At 47.1% G+C, this 16,299-nt stretch overlaps 1 protein-coding gene across 3 annotated transcripts; it reads right to left on the reverse strand.

The window, feature by feature from the left end:
* Positions 1-319: 319 nt before the first annotated feature.
* C9H12orf43 (chromosome 9 C12orf43 homolog) lies at positions 320-16,000 on the reverse strand. Of its 3 annotated transcripts, none has more exons than XM_008990461.5 (6): positions 15,848-16,000; positions 9,710-9,752; positions 9,432-9,530; positions 3,351-3,424; positions 2,170-2,260; positions 320-1,628 (listed from the first exon to the last, which is right to left on the reverse strand). In XM_008990461.5, the coding sequence occupies exons 1-6, from the start codon at positions 15,990-15,992 to the stop codon at positions 1,298-1,300; spliced, it is 783 nt and encodes a 260-aa protein (XP_008988709.1). In that variant the 5' UTR covers positions 15,993-16,000; the 3' UTR covers positions 320-1,297. The 3 variants fall into 3 exon arrangements, with proteins under 3 accessions (XP_008988709.1, XP_002763693.2, XP_035113736.1); XM_002763647.7 differs by having other exon boundaries at positions 320-1,631; XM_035257845.3 differs by lacking the exon at positions 15,848-16,000 and adding an exon at positions 11,290-11,616 and having other exon boundaries at positions 320-1,631.
* Positions 16,001-16,299: the final 299 nt, after the last annotated feature.

Consider the following 16,299-nt stretch of genomic DNA (forward strand, 5'->3'; position numbering starts at 1 on the left):
AGTTTGGGCAGGCAGAGGGAGGTGGAGGCAGGCCAGGGGCCTGCAAAGACGAGACGGGCGCCAGCACCCACACTCTCACACCCATTGCTGCTTTTCTGGCTCTGCTGAGACTCTGATGATGAAGCCAGATTTTACCCTAACTTTGAGCTTCTACTTTTGAATCAAATTCTGTTTTGGAGACAGGGTCTCACTGGCACCCAGGCTGGACTGCAGAGGCATTAGAGGCTCACTGCAGCCTTGATCCTGGCCGCAAGTGATCCTCTCACCTCAGCCTCACGAGCAGCTGGGACCGCAGGCGCACATCACCATGCCTGACTAATTTTTGTATTTTTTTAATAGAGACAGGGTTTCACCATGTTAAAAATTAGTCTCGAACTAATTTTTGTATTTTTAGTAGAGATGGGGTCTCGCCATGTTTGCCAGATTGGTCTCAAACTCCTGGCCTCAAATGATCCACCCTCCTTGGCCTCCCAAAGTGCTGGGAATTCAGGCGTGAGCCACTGCGCTTGGCAGTGAGCTTCTACCTCTTACAGAATGTCTCTGTCACAGGAAATCTAGTCCGCGAGCGCTGTGACACTTTCTGAAGTCTTGGGTGGGGGGGACAGAGGAGGAGGATGTTTATTCAAAGCGTCTTAAGGTTCAGCACTGACAGAGGCAATCCCAACTCACTCTCAGTTTTGTTTGGGTCCCCTGACAATTGAGTTTCCATAATCTGGTCGGCTCAGAGACATCATCATGTGTGGTATATTCACAAATGCAGACAAAGGAAATTCTAGAAAGCCAGGGGTGAAAAAAATCTCTCCTTTCTCAGACACTCTGTGACGTCTATGTGGGCTAAGGAGAGAAGGACAGAAGTTTCTCTGGGCCTTGGCATCTTGGGATCCCTTCTCTCATTTTCTAAAAATGGTTTCTCACGCCAGGCTAAGGAGGTGGTGGGGGAGGAGGTCTCCCTTCCCCTGCCCACCTCAGACAGTTCTAGGGAGATAGAGGTTTCACCACTTGGCCACTAGTCTCAAATAACCGGAAGGCTCCTTTTCCCGAGGCCATGCAATGTTCTGGAACCACAGGCCCCCAGCCCCCCATGGGAGCACAGACGGGCAGGCCGTGCTTGGGCTTCTCACCCACAGCCACTTTTTTGGCCAGACTCTTGGGCAAGCCCTCATCACCATCAGGGTCTTATGGGCAGTGTAGACTTGCCAGCCCAGTCCTTGAACTTGGAGAGGGAGGTGGGGCTTGGAAATGCCTTGTCCCAGGGGCATCCTGTCACTGGAGCTGAGCCCTGTGCCCACAGCTGGCTTCAGTTTGCAGGCACCACTGTGGCACTCTTTGCTGGTGGGAGTGGAGAGGCCTCACTGGCCTTCTTTGCCTTTTTCTTCTTTTTCTTCTTTTTGGTTCCAAGCGACACCTGGTCCCCGGTGAGCTCACCTGACTTCTGCTTCTGGACTGTGGCCACGCTGGGGGTGGTGGTGGCGACTATCGCCACCTTCTTGGCTCTCTTTTTCAACTTCCTTTTCTTCTTTGCCTCCTTCGCCACTGTGCCAGCGCCGTGGATGGCTGACTCCTGCAGGATGTCCGACGCCGACACAGCTGCCTCCTGGCACCGCCGCCACTGCTCATCGCTGTCCTCACTGCTGCAAGGAGAGGGTGCCCTGGGTTAGCTGCAGTCAGGACACAACCCAGGGCCACCTCACTGTCCTCCCTCGGTCCAGGTCATCAGAAAGCAGCCGCACCGGGAGGCAGGTAGCGGGTTCAGGCTTGGGAGTGGGGCCAAACTGGCTTCCAATACTGGCTTCCAGGCAGGGGTGCCTGCAAACTGAACCCAGCTGTGGGCACAGGATCACAGCCTTGTGACCTCCTACGTGATTTAACCTCGCTGACTCTCAGTACCACCTACAAAAGGGGATCTTAACAGAGTCCAGGCCTCCCAGGGGTGTCCCAGGAGGCAACTATCAAGTGAGGTGTCTGGCCCAAGACAGGTGCTCAAAAGCAGTAACCATCCGAAGCTGCCACCAAGAGAGCTTTGCCCTCCCACTCAGTGCACGTTTCTCCAGCTCCCGACGGCCACTGCCTCGGCCTGGTCCTGACTGGCATCTGCTTGGCTATTCCGGGGAAGCCAAGACAGAAGAGGAGGAGAAAGGAGGGTATGTGAGGAGAGGTGTGAGTTCTCACCTCGAGATGGAGGGCGGGCGCTTTCGGAGGGGTTGGGGCGACTCTTCCTTCTCACGGCCTCCAGGGACAGACGTGAAGAAAAGGCGGAAACCTGAGATTCAAAGGGGTAGAGTCAAACAACGAAACCAAACAAAAAAGAAACAAACAAAAAAAAAGTAAAAGAAACAAAAAGAAAAAAAATTTAAAAAAGAAACAACAACAACAAAAAAACCCAAACAAACGAACAAACCAAAGGGGCAGTCAGACTGCCGGAGGCCAACGCCTCCTCCCAGGTGCCAGGTGCTGAGGCTGCCCCGCCTCTGCCCTCCAGGAGCTCCAGGTCCACAGGCAAAGACCCCCGGAATCGGTCGTTTATCTACAAAGTGATGCCGTGTCATGCTGATGCCTGATGGAGCCGGTAGAGGGTGCGCTGGAGGGGAAGCCAGCAGCCACATCAGCTCAGCAAGCCCTCAGAGGCTTCTGGAAGCCAGCGCTTGAGCTCCTGACGTAAGGCAGCCTTCAAAGTAGGAAAGACGCGGAGGGTGAGGCTGTGGAGGGCAGGGGTGAAGTGCTCCTGCTCAGGGCGACACAGATGAGGTCACCTCGGGCAAACGAGTTTGTTTCTCAGGGCCTCAGTTGCCTCATCATAATACTCGCCTCACCACAGGGGCTGAGCAGATGACAAGAATGGCGCGGTGGCTCACGCCTGTAATCCCAGCACTTTGGGAGTCTGACGCAGGAGGATTGCTTGAGACCAGGAGTTCAAGATCAGCCTACACAACATGGTGGAACCCTGTCTCTACAAAAAATACAAACATTAGCCAGGTGTGGTGGCGCATGCCTATAGTCCCAGCACTTTGGGAGGCCAAGGTGGGGAGATCACTTGAGGCCAGGAGTTCAAGACCAGCCTGGGCACAAATTGAGACCCTGTCTCTAAATAATAATAATAATAATAATAATTAGCCAGGTGTGCTGGTGTGTATCGCTGGTCCCAGCTACTCAGGAAGCTGAAGTGGGAGGATTGCCTGGGTCTGGGAGGTTGAGGCTGCATTGAGCTATAAGCGCTCCACTGCACTCCAGCCCAGGCGGCAGAGCAAGACCCTATCTTGAAAAAAAAAAAAATACCAAAACTGTTTCGCCCGGCTCCAGACACACATTAGGTGCTCGGTAAACGATAGCTTCTAGGAAGTACAACGACTCACCATCATCCTCTGAAGCAACTTTCTGTACCTGAGCTTGTGTTGGCTCCTTTGCTACTTCTGAGATGGTAATGGAGCTAAGGGGACAGGAAATGGTTGATTTAAGATGATATTTTTGGATAACAACAAAAACAATTAAAAAAATTTTTTTCAAGTGGAGGGGGGATGGGGCATGTGATCTCAAATGCAAAAGCAGAAAGCACGATGGCCTAAGAGGGCTGATGGTATAGTTGTAACCTGCTGACCAGCCTCTGCCACACAAACTGCACTGCTTCATTTGTTTAAAGCCCACAGTGTTGAAGAAGTTTTAAAAACACAGTGAAACAAAATGAATGCAATTTCAAATAGGGCATAGAGATAGAATGGCAAGAGGAATGGAAAGACCTAGAAGTGTGGTCAGGAAGTTCTATATACTCATTAGAGAGAGAGGGCATACATTTTGCTTTGAGCTTCCTAGCAGCAAGCACAAAAAGGGAAATATAACCAATCTAGAAAACTAATTCAGAGGACAGCTTCTGGAACACAGCAGACTTGTTTTAAACTTTTTTTTAATTGAAAAAATTGGAGATCATTGTAGACATGCAGTAGCAACAAATAATACAGAGGTTCCATAGACCCTCCACCCATCTTCTCACAATCCTAACACTGTGCCTCATTACAGTACAATATCGTAACCAGGAAACGGAAATGGATTCAATTCGCAGACCTTAACCAGACTTCAGAGACCTGGGTTTTGAATCCTGGTTTTGTCACGTATTAGCTGTGTCCCTTAAGCAAATGACCATACCTCTCTGAGCCTCTGTTATCCAACTGTACAGTGGGAATGATGACAGTCCCCACATTTTAAGGTCATCACAAGGACTGAAGGAGAGAATGGGTATCAAGCACTTGTGGCGCACGGTCTGGCCACAAGCAGTCGCTCAGTAAATGGTAGCTATGATGACGCTGAAGATGATGACTGCCACCAAGAAAAGCTTTGGCCTTCAGAGGACCTCTAGCTTAAAAATAAACTGCATTTCTCTAGAGGCACAAGACCAGAAAGCATGTCTCTGGTGAATGCGGATGGAGAAGTCACTGTGCACGGCAGAGAACAAGGCTCTCAGCAACGCCCTCAAAGCAGACACAGCAATGCCCTGGGTGCTTTTGCTAACCTCCCTTCCTGTATGCCAAAGGCGCCCCCAAGCCCTGTTTAGGAAGAGCAACCTGGGGAGAGGGAGCAGAGATGCCACCACCCAAGCACCTGTTCCTGACCCACACAGTGGTTTAATGGTGGCTGCCAGGGGTAGCTGGCAATGTCTAGAGACAATTTTGCTTGTCCCAACTGGTGGGGTGAGTGCTACTATCTTCTAGTAGGTAGAGGCCAGGGGTGCTGGTAAACATCCTATAATGGGAAGAAGGACAGACCCCTACGACAAATGCTAGTCAAAGATGTCAGCAGTGCCAAGGCTGAGAGACACTGACCGAACACAGGGGCCAACTGTGGTATCATTTATATTTCTTTTATTTTTTTTGAGATGGAGTCTTGCTCTGTCACCCAGGCTGGAGTGCAGAGGCACAATCTCAGCTCACTACAACCTCTGCATCCTGGGTTCAAGTGATTCTCCTACCTCAGCCTCCCGAGTACGATGGGATTACAGGTGCGTGCCACCATGTCCTGCTAATTTTTGCACTTTTAGTAGAGATGGAGGCTCACCATCTTGGCTAGGCTGGTCTCGAACTCCTTACCTCAAACGATCCACTCACCTTGGCCTCCCAAAGTGCTGGGATTGCAGGCGTGACCCACCACACCTGGCCTAAGGTATCATTTAAATTTCTTTGGTGAAACATGGAAATGCTGCAGGGAATATTCTAGCCATGGCCGATGGCATCTCTACTGGAAAAACATCCGTGGTGGCTCAGTGCAATGCCAAGCAGGCCCTGTTCAGCCTGGAGCCAGAGAATCACAAAGAAAAACTGTGCTCCCACAGGCTGAAATGCAACTGCCTTCCCAAACACCTCCCCTACGTTCTCGAATTGAAGGGACTGGCCCTAACCCTATGGGAGTTCAGGCTGCAGAGCTCTGGCCATCATTCTGTCTCAGGAGAAGAGCTGGTTCACACTTTGGGAAGGTTCATCTGTCCTTTTCGATATCTACTCAGTTGGAATGACAATGGCCCCAAATCCTGCCTCATCTCCCTTTGAAAACCCTGCCAGGGCTCTGCTAGTGAGGATGGGATGTGGAACAGCGTATCCGAAGACCTGTGCCACAGCTTGTTGACTGGTCTTCCATGAAACGAAGGCCCTGTGGCTACATGAGTTTGGAAGATGCTGGGCTAAACAGTTACACAGTTCTCCTCGCTATGGGAATCTCAGAGCCTTGAATATACTACTATGAGTTGCAGTCTTCAAGGAGACATGGAGGTATGAGGAGTGCAGCGTTTCTCACACTTCTCTGGACCTCCGTTGTCTGGGGAGAGCCTCTTCTAGAAAAAAGAACCTCCTTTCCTCTACAGCCACACTCCGGGCTAGTGATAGAATACAAATGTTTGTGTCCTCCCTAAATTCTTATGGTGAAATCCTCACCCCAGCTGGGCACGGTGGTTCACACCTGTAATCCCAGCATTTTGGAAGGCCAAGGCGGGTGGATCATTTGAAGTCAGGAGTTCGAGACCAGCCTGGCCAACACGGTGAAAACCCATATTTACTAAAAATGCAAAAAATTAGCCAGGTGTGGTGGCACACGCCTGTAATCCCAGGTACTCAGGAGGCTGAGGCACGAAAATCGCTTGAACCCAGGAGGTAAAGTTTGCAGTAAGCTGAGATCGCGCCATTGTGCTCCAGAGTGAGACTCTATCTCCAAAACAAAAAAAGAAGAAATCGTCAACCCAAGGTATTAGGGTTAGGAGATGGGGTCCTTTGCGAGGTGATTAGATCATGAGGGTGGAGCCTTCATCAATGACATTGGTGCTTCTGTAAAAAAGGCCTGAGAGATATAAAATCAATGTGCAAAAATCACAAGCATTCATCTACACCAATAACAGACTTAAAGAAAGCCAAATCAAGAACGAACTGCCATTCACAATTGCTACAAAAAGAATAAAATACCTTGGAATACAGCTCACAAGGAACGTAAGAGACCTCTTCAAGGAGAACTACAAACCACTGCTCAACGAAATCAGAGAGGACACAAACAGATGGAGAAACATTCCATGTTCATGGTTAGGAAGAATTAATATCGTGAAAATGGCTATACTGCCCAAAGTAATTTACAGAATCAATGCTATCCCCATCAAGCTACCATTGACTTTCTTCACAGAACTGGAAAAAACCACCATGAACTTCATATGGAACCAAAAGAGAGCCCGCATAGCCAAATCAATTCTAAGCAAAAAGAACACAGCGGGGGGCATCACACTACCAGATTTCAAACTATACTACAAGGCTACAGTAATCAAAACAGCATGGTACTCGTACCAAAACAGAGATATAGACCAATGGAACAAAACAGAGGCACCGGAGGAAACACAACATATCTACAACTATACAATCTTTGATAAACCTGACAAAAACAAGCAATGGGGAAAGGATTCCCTATTTAACAAATGGTGTTGGGAAAACTGGCTAGCCATGTGCAGAAAGCAGAAACTGGACCCCTTCCTGACACCTTACACTAAAATTAACTCCAGATGGATTAAAGACTTAAACATAAGACCTGGCACCATAAAAACCCTAGAAGGAAATCTAGGCAAAACTATCCAGGACATAGGAGTAGGCAAGGACTTCATGAACAAAACACCAAAAGCATTGGCAACAAAAGCCAAAATAGACAAATGGGACCTAATCAAACTCCACAGCTTCTGCACGGCAAAAGAAACAGTCACTAGAGTGGATCGGCAACCAACAGAATGGGAAAAAATTTTTGCAGTTTACCCATCTGACAAAGGGCTGATATCCAGAATTTACAAAGAACTCAAACAGATTTACAAGAAAAAAACAAACAAGCCCATTCAAAAGTGGGCAAAGGATATGAACCGACACTTTACGAAAGAAGACATATATGAGGCCAACAATCATATGAAAAAATGCTCATCGTCACTGGTCATCAGAGAGATGCAAATCAAAACCACATTGAGATACCATCTCACGCCAGTTAGAATGGCGATCATTAAAAAATCTGGAGACAACAGATGCTGGAGAGGATGTGGAGAAAAAGGAACACTTTTACACTGTTGGTGGGAGTGTAAATTAGTCCAACCATTGTGGAAGACAGTGTGGCGATTCCTCAAGGCCTTAGAAATAGAAATTCCATTTGACCCAGCAATCCCATTACTGGGTATATATCCAAAAGACTATAAATCGTTCTACTATAAGGACACATGCACACGAATGTTTACTGCAGCACTGTTTACAATAGCAAAGACCTGGAATCAACCCAAATGCCCATTGATGATAGACTGGATTGGGAAAATGTGGCACATATACACCATGGAATATTATGCAGCAATCAGAAATGATGAGTTCGTGTCGTTTGTAGGGACATGGATGAATCTGGAGAACATCATTCTCAGCAAACTGACACAAGAACAGAAAATGAAACACCGCATATTCTCACTCATAGGCGGGTGATGAAAAATGAGAACACATGGACACAGAGAGGGGAGTACTAAACACTGGGGTCTATTGGGGGGAAAAGGGGAGGGCCAGTGGGAGGGGGTGGTGGGGAGGGATAGCCTGGGGAGAAACGCCAAATGTGGGTGAAGGGGTGAAAGCAAACAGAACACACTGCCATGTGTGTACCTATGCAGCTGTATTGCATGCTCTGCACATGTACCCCAAAACCTAAAATGCAATAAAAAAATAAGAAAAAAAAAAAAAAAGGCCTGAGAGAGACCTCTCGCCCATTCTGCTATGTGAGGACACAGTGAGAAGGCGCCATCTGTACTGGGAAGCGGGCTCTCCCCAGACAACACGGAATCTGCTGGTGCCTTGATCTTGGATTCTCTGCCTCCAAAATGTGAGAAATCCATTTCTTCTGTTTATAAGCTACCCAGTTTATGGTATTTTGTTATAGCAGCCCATATGGACTCAAACAGGTGGTATTCCTTGGCACCTACTTTAGGAATGCCAACCTGAATCCTTACCGACTGTGTGGTCAACCTGTGCTGAGAATGTAAGACAGAGACCTGGCACAGAGCCTGGCACAAAAAAGGCACCCAAGAAATAGGAAACGGCCCTTCCTTGCCCTCTTGTGGCAGGAATGAGCTTCTGAGGTTCCTCTTATTCTCATGGTTGCAGGGGTTAAGAACATGGGCTTGGCTGGGCATGGTGGCTCACATCTATAATCCCTGCACTTTGGGAGGCCAAGGCAGGCAGATCACTTGAGGTCAGGAGTTTGAGGCCAGCCTGGCTAACATGGTAAAACCCTATCTCTGATAAAAATACAAAAATTAGCCTGGCATGGTGGCGGGTACCTGTAATCCCAGCTACTTGGGAGGCTGAGGCACAAGAATCGCTTGAACCTGGGAGGTGGAGGCTGCAGTGAACCAAGATTGTGCCACTACACTCCAGCATGGGTGACAGCATGAGACTCCATCTCAAAAAACAAAACAAAAGAAAAAAACATGGGCTTGGAGTCAGATGCACTTGGGTTTGAGGCCCAACTCTGCTCCCTCCTGGGTTTTGAACTCTGGCTTTGTCATTTAGTAGCGGTGTCCCTTGGGCAGATGACTTTGCCTCTTTGAGCCTCAGTTACCCATCCGTACAGTGGGAATGGTAACAGTCTCTACCTCTTAGGGTCATCACAAGGATTAAATAAGAAAATGGACATCAAGCACTTAGCACAGAGCCTGGCTACAAATAGTTGCTCAGTAAATAATAGCTATGACGATGATGTGACTTCAAGCAAACCTGTCTCCTTGTCGACAGCCTGTTTCCTCACCTGGAGAATCAAGGTAACAACAGGACCCACATGAGAATGTTTTTTATGAATGCAGTGAGGTGACATATGCCAAGTGCCTGCCTGGACACCGTGAGCTCCCAGCCAGTGTGAGCCATTGCTATTGGTATTAACAAGGACAGGAGAGGAAAAGCTCTACCGGTGTTTACCTGTCCAGCAGGGCTCCCAGCTTCTTGGCTACGTAGGCTCGAAATTCGGGGGTGGTCTGAAGCTCGTTGCCATCTTGTTCATGCTCATCCACCTTAGGCCTACGACACACACAAAGAGATCACTTCCTGTCCACTCAGAAGCTGTCCCCATGAGCGCAGGGACCATGTGTGTCTCGTTCATCTGGATATGCCAGGGGTCTAGCCTAGCATCTGGCACACACAGGGGATCAGTATTTGTTGAATGAATAAGTGAAACTTGAACCCAAAGTGCACAGTACCTGAGGCTCGGTTGGGAGGTTGACAACTGGTTATTTGCAGCACCTGTGGAAAAATGGAAATTGGGACATTTATAGAGGCAACAATGACAGGAAGTACAAACGTCTGCCAGGCACTATTTTCAGCAGCTGAAAATGTATGTCACTCATATGGATACATACATGTATCACTCATTTATATTTATATATAACTTAAAATAGTTATATACTTATAACTTAAAATAGTTACATATATAAGTTATATATGTAACTAAGTTATATATAACTATATTTTATATAGTTATATATAACATAGTTATATAATTTAAAATACATAGGTACATGGGTTTGAGGCCTAACTCTGCATTTACAGAGGAAACAATGGCAATAAGTACAAACATATATCAGGCACGATTTTCAGCAGCTGAAAATATATATCACTCATATATATATTTATATATAACTTAAAATAGTTATATACCTATAATTTATATAAGCATATTTTATATAGTTTATATATAACCTACTTAAGATAGTTATATACCTATAACTTTATATAAGTATATTTTATATAGTTACATATATATAACTTAGTTATATAACTTAAAATAGTTATATATATACCTCAGGGTGTGAGAGAGAAGTGAAAGTTAGCTCCGAGGTTTCTGACTTAACTAACGACTTACATATATAACTTAAAATATATATATAGCACATATAACTCAGTGAATCTTTCCAACAACCCGATTGGAGGGGTTACCATTATCCTGCTTTGCAGAAGAAACGTCAGAGATGTAAAATAAGTTGGCCAGAGTCAAATACCTATTAAGTGACAGAGTTGGGCCGAGGACCCAGGCCACTTGGCTCCTGAGCCCCCTCTTAACCACCATGCTGTGCTGAATAGTCCAGTTAAGTGTAACGGGACTGCACAATTTAGTGCCTGCCTGGCTGTGTGCTAAGTGCCGTGGAAGAGAGAAGATGGCTAGATGGCTCTTTCGTAGATCACATTTTTCAAACCGAAACACTGAGGATGCCTGGCCTTTCAGTCATTCACTCAAACCAAACCCTGAACGCCTCGTATTAGCCAGGGGTAACTGCTGAGCAACTTACTTGAATGTCACTGTCTGCATGGAGCTTACATTCTAGTTGGTGGAGAGAGATGACAAACACACATACATAAACAAAATGTAAAGTTGGATAATGGTAAGTGTACAGAAAAAAAACAAAAACAGAGTAGGGGAGGCAGGTGGGGAGCGCTGGGCTGGGGACTGTTATATAAAGGTGGGTAGAAAGGGCTTCATTGATGAGGTAACATTTGAACAGAGATTTGAGAGAGGAGGGGAGTGAACCAAGTAGACATGTGGGACACAGCCTTCCAGACAGAAGGGAAGAGCATCTGCAAAGGCCCTGAGACCAGAGCCTGCCCTGTGTGTTTAGAACAGTGAGGAGGTCAGTGTGACTAGAGCCGAGCCAGTAAACCAGGAGCAGAGTAGGAGAACTCACGGGGGCCAGATCCCGAAGGGCCCTGACGTGGGCCAGTGGGAGGACCTGGGCTTTGAGGGGGAAGAACTCTGAAACTGAGCAGAGGAAGGACATAAACTGACCTGGGTTTTCACAATACATCTTTGGCTGCTGAGCAGCACGAGACTGTTGGGGTAAAGGCAGGAACACGGAGTCTGCTGCAATAATTGAGCTGGTGAGAAGCGTGGACTCCAGAGAGACGCATGTGCAAGATGGCGTCAATAGGAGTCACTGATGGACTGACCTCAGGGTGTGAGAGATGAGTGACAGTTAGCTCTGAGGTCTCTGACTTAACTAACGAGACAAAACGTGCTTGTATATTTAAGGGGCCAACTGAACAAAGTGGACACTTGGTAGCTCCAGCCCAGTGGAGGGCCATGGTGTGTGAAACAGCTCCATAAGGGCAGGCTGTTTATGTCATCGCCCACACGCACTGCATCTGAGTCCTGGTACCTTGTGATCTATGTCAGTGTCCTTCAGAGCACAACACAGAATGCAGAACATGCTCCTGGAGGTGGGTACTGTGTGGGCCCGGACGGACAGTCTTTAAGGACTTGGTCGTCTTCAGCACATAATCACAAGAAGAGCATCTCTTCCAGCAAGACTACAGTGTGGCGAGGGTGAGGTACTGTCATGGAACAGAAACAGTATTATAGAGGAAGACAGTTCAGCTGAGTCCTGGCTCTGCCACCAAGCTGTGTGATGCTGGGCAAGTCACTTCATCTCGCTGAGAGGTTTTCTCATCTATAAAACAGGAATACGACGACCAGCCTTATGAGTTAGTGTTGTGGAGATTTTGTTTCCACGCCCATCTCCTTCCTGGATTTGTAAGCTGCTTAAATACATGGTCTGCCTCTTCTTTTTTTTTTTTTTTGAGACGGAGTCTTGCTCTGTCACCCAGGCTGGAGTGCAATGGCATGGTCTTGGCTCACTGCAACCTCCACCTCCTGGGTTCAAGCCATTCTGCTTCAGCCTCCTGAGTAGCTGGGATTACAGGCGCCTGCCACTGTGCCCAGCTAATTTTTGTATTTTTAGTAGAGACAGTGTTTCATCATGTTGGCCAGGCTGGTCCCGAAATCCTGACCATGTGATCCACCCGCCTCAGCCTCCCAAAGTGCTGAGATTACAGGTGTGAGCCACCACGCAGGGCCCAGTCTGCCTCATTTTATCTTTGTATCCCCAGATCCTGCCATGGTATCTTGGTTTGAACTAATTGTTGGAAAAATGAATCAAAGTATATGCTACTATAAAATTCAAGTGATTTGAGTGACCAGTTCGTCACTGGGGTTAAGCGCTGGATCTAGATGTTACATAGATAAAATAGTGACCTCAATTTCCACATAGTCATGGACCGAAGGGTGGGAGTTTTGACCACAACAGACACTTGTCCATGGCAGCGAGGCACAGCAGCGATGAAGAGCATGGACTTGGAGTCAGGTGGCCCTGGATTTACACCTGCTTCTGCCCTTTACAAATTGGACAACCTTGGCCAAGTTATTTCACGATTACGAGCATCAGTTTTCTGTAAAATGGGGCTAATCCACCCTTTTTGGTATTGCTGGGAAGATGAAAACAGACAGCAAATACAAAGTGATTAGAACAGAAGGCAAAAAGTAAGTTCTCAACTCCTGGTGGCCATTATTAGAAGCACTCTAATGATAATATTATTACTATTAGAAGAATGTACTCCAGGCTGGGCATGGTGGCTCATGCCTATAATCTCAGCACTGTGGGAGGCCGAGGCCGGCAAATCACCTGAGGTCAAGAGTTCAAGACCAGCCTGGCCAACATGGTGAAACTCCGTCTCTACTAAAAATACAAAAATCAGCTGGGTGTGGTGGCAGGCACCTGTAATCCCAGTTACTAGGGAGGCTGAGACAGGAGAATTGCTTGAACCCAGGAAGCAGAGGTTGCAGTGAGCTGAGATCATGCTTCTGTACTCCAGCTTGAGCAACGGAGCAAGACTCCATCTCAAAAAAAAAAAAAAAAAAGGTACTCCAAATGTCCAGCATCTTGCCCAGCACCCAGTAGGTGCTCAATAAATAACAGCCCCTCTTATCAGCGGCTCCATCTACTTTGATCAGCAGGAGATTTTATGATGTCACAAAAACAGTAAGTTGTAAAGCTGATACCTTGGATACCACTTCTCATGCGAATATCTTTTCATTCGTTGGTCAAAGTGTGTTCATATTTGAGACTCAAAACAACTCTAGGAATTGGGTGTTTTACAGATAAGAAAATTGTAGCTACTGATGTTATGTTATTTGTCCAAGACCAGCACTAACACCGCGACTGGAGTGGGAAGCTGCTAGAATCCCGGCCCCCTCACTAATTAGAGAGGTGTGTTTTGTGCAAGTTCATTCATTCATAACCATTTTCCTGAGTCCTGAAGATACTGTGGTAAAGGGATAGTTGAGAGTCCAGCCTTCATGAAGCTCACATCATAGAACCTCTCACTCAATAAATCTTTGTGGGGCAAGTATAAGCCAGGATTGACTTAACATGCTGGGGATGCAGGGGTGAAAGAAAAAGAGATACAAGAGGCAACTGTAGGAAGAAAGAAAAGCACTATCTATGAAGGGAATCACACCAAGTATGATGATGGCGAGGAGAAGGCAGGTAGCCCAGACTTGAAAGATGGAGAAAGCTCTCCTAAGAGGTGGGCGGTGTCTTAGCCATATTAAAAAATGAAAAACAAGGCTGGGCGTGGTGGCTCATGCCTGTAACCCCAGCACTTTGGGAGGTTGGGGTGGGCAGATCACAAGGTCAGGAGTTTGAGACCAGCTTGGCCAACATGGCGAAACCCCATCTCTACTAAAAATACAAAAATTAGCCATTGGGAGAGAGTCATTTACACTCATCCCTGATTTAAAATGTGCCACAATAATTTTTAGACCCATCTCTAGATCTGGTATAATGTATTAACAAAGAAGCACATACATTACAAGTTTGGTTGTTGACTATCACGATAATTAAATTTCGGTATCATTGGTTTTCTTTGTAATCTTATATGTTGCATTTCATGCATTTAGAACATTACTCTGAGAAGAAAATCAGGCTTCACCAGGCTGATATAGAAGGACATGGTACAAAGCAGGGTTAAGCACTGCTGCGTTTGTTTGGAAGGACTTACAAGCTCTTCGCTGATCCATTCACTGCCCTCCTCTCCCTTCCTTCCCTCCTGCCACACTGCATTTCCTGTAGTAGGCTCTAAACTATAGTCTGTCCTCCCACCCCCAGTACCATGACCGCAGTTTTCTCTACAAGTTCTATATACAGATCTGCCTTTCCATCTCACTCATTAGCAGTGGGAACTTAAGCAAGGTACTCACATCTCACTGTACCTAAATTTCCTTATCTGCACAGTGCAGGTAGTGGTAGTACCCACCCCATAAGGTTGAGAATTAACTGAGATGATGCAATCTACAGTGCTTGGCACATCTCAAAGGCCCAAAAAATGGTGGCAAATATGTAGTTGGTCTTTCCACATGGACTGCTTTCCTCCTCCTGCCTAACTCTTGCTCTTTTTTTTTTTTTTTTTAAGACTGGGCCTCAGTCTGTCACCCAGGCTGAAGTGCAGTGGCACTATCACAGCTTACTGCAACTTTGACCTCTCCCTGCTCAGGTGATCCTCCCATCTCAGCCTCCCAAGTAGCTGTATTTTTTTTCTTTTCTTTCTTTTTTTTTTTTTGTAGAGATGGGGTTTCATCCTGTTGCCCAGGCTGGTCTTGAACTCCTGGGCTCAAGTGATCCTTCTGCCTTGGCCTTCAAAGTGCTGAGATTACAGGTGTGAGCCATTGTGTCCGGCTTCTTGTTTTTGCTTTTGCTTCTTTTATTTTTTGAGACAGAGTCTCACTCTATCACCCAGGCTGGAGTACAATGATGCAATCTCGGCTCACTGCAACCTCCGCCTCCGAGTTCAAGCAATTCTCCTGCCTCAGCCTCCTGGGTAGCTCTGATTACAGGCGTGCGCCACCACGATGAGTGTAAATGACTTTTTCCCCAATATCTTATTATCGATAAAAGGATATATTGTTATATGTATTTGCAAAGAGTATAATGAGATATGAAAATCTGTGACTTCCGCTGGGATAAAGTAACGGTAGCGTCTCTTTCCATCACGCAAGCAATAAGCCTGAACTTATTGCAACATTTTTTCATTCCAAATTCAAGAGCCCGCTAGATTCTATCCATGATTAGGTCCCTTGATGTTGAGGGGTTCTGTATTTATTCCCAGGACACTAGGGAGTCGCGGTCAGAGTGATGTGCTGGACACTGCTCGTTGGCAACTTCAAGGGTGGGAGAATGTGTTGCAGGTGGGGAAAGGCTGGCTGCGAGAATACCGGGAGGGGGCTGTTGCAGTCAACTCGAAGAGATGGCGGCCTTCCCAGTGTGCGGCAGAGGATAGACTCAAAGAAGCGGAGTCAAGACATTTAGGTACCTCAGTATCCCTGACTGGGATAATGAAACACCCTCCCTACTGCACCTGCCCATGCTTTCAATCTGCACTACAGCCAGTCCCTGGCGCTCTCTCAGGGAAGGAAGCCAAGTTGCAGTGACTCCCTCCTCACCATCCATCCTCTCAGGCTCCAGGGGAAGAACCCACACCCTTCAGCCAGTCTCCCCAGTCATATCCCCTACCGGCTCTTGGCTTCACTGCCCCGTGCGGCCGTTGCTCCAAGCCCCAGGCCTGCATTGCTGCCTCGCGGCACCGCGCCAGCTCCTCCGCATCGCTACTGCTGCTACTGCTTTCCGAATCGCTCATAGTGCCATTGGGCGCCGCCATCTTGAACTACCGCAAAGGATTGTGGAGAACACCTCCATTAACAACCTTCCTGCACGACCACACGTCGAGGCGCGTGGCATTGTGGGGATTGTAGTTCTACTACTTGGGCCGCCATAGCCCATGACCTGTACTGGGTTGGGGATACCAGGTGGGAATGGGGAGGTGAGCAGTTCTCAAACGGGAGATCTAGAAGGGCCTAAGAGATTAACTTCTCCAATCTTTTATTGATAAAGAGATCTCCGTGGGGGAGGGAATCTCCTTAAGGAGTTAATGACAGAACCAGGATTAGTTCCCAGGTTTTGATTTT

This window comes from Callithrix jacchus, chromosome 9 (genome assembly GCF_049354715.1).
Source record: "Callithrix jacchus isolate 240 chromosome 9, calJac240_pri, whole genome shotgun sequence".
Lineage (NCBI taxonomy): Eukaryota > Metazoa > Chordata > Mammalia > Primates > Cebidae > Callithrix > Callithrix jacchus.

Bases quoted from the DNA above. Each gene is read 5' to 3' on its own strand.
- C9H12orf43 (XM_002763647.7), bottom strand. From the start codon at position 15,992: ATGGCGGCGCCCAATGGCACTATGAGCGATTCGGAAAGCAGTAGCAGC. The intron at 9,753-15,847 runs GTAGGGGATATG...ATTTTTCCACAG, and splicing joins GGCAGTGAAGCCAAGAGCCG to GTGCTGCAAATAACCAGTTG. The intron at 2,261-3,350 runs GTGAGTCGTTGT...TTTGAATCTCAG, and splicing joins AGTTGCTTCAGAGGATGATG to GTTTCCGCCTTTTCTTCACG.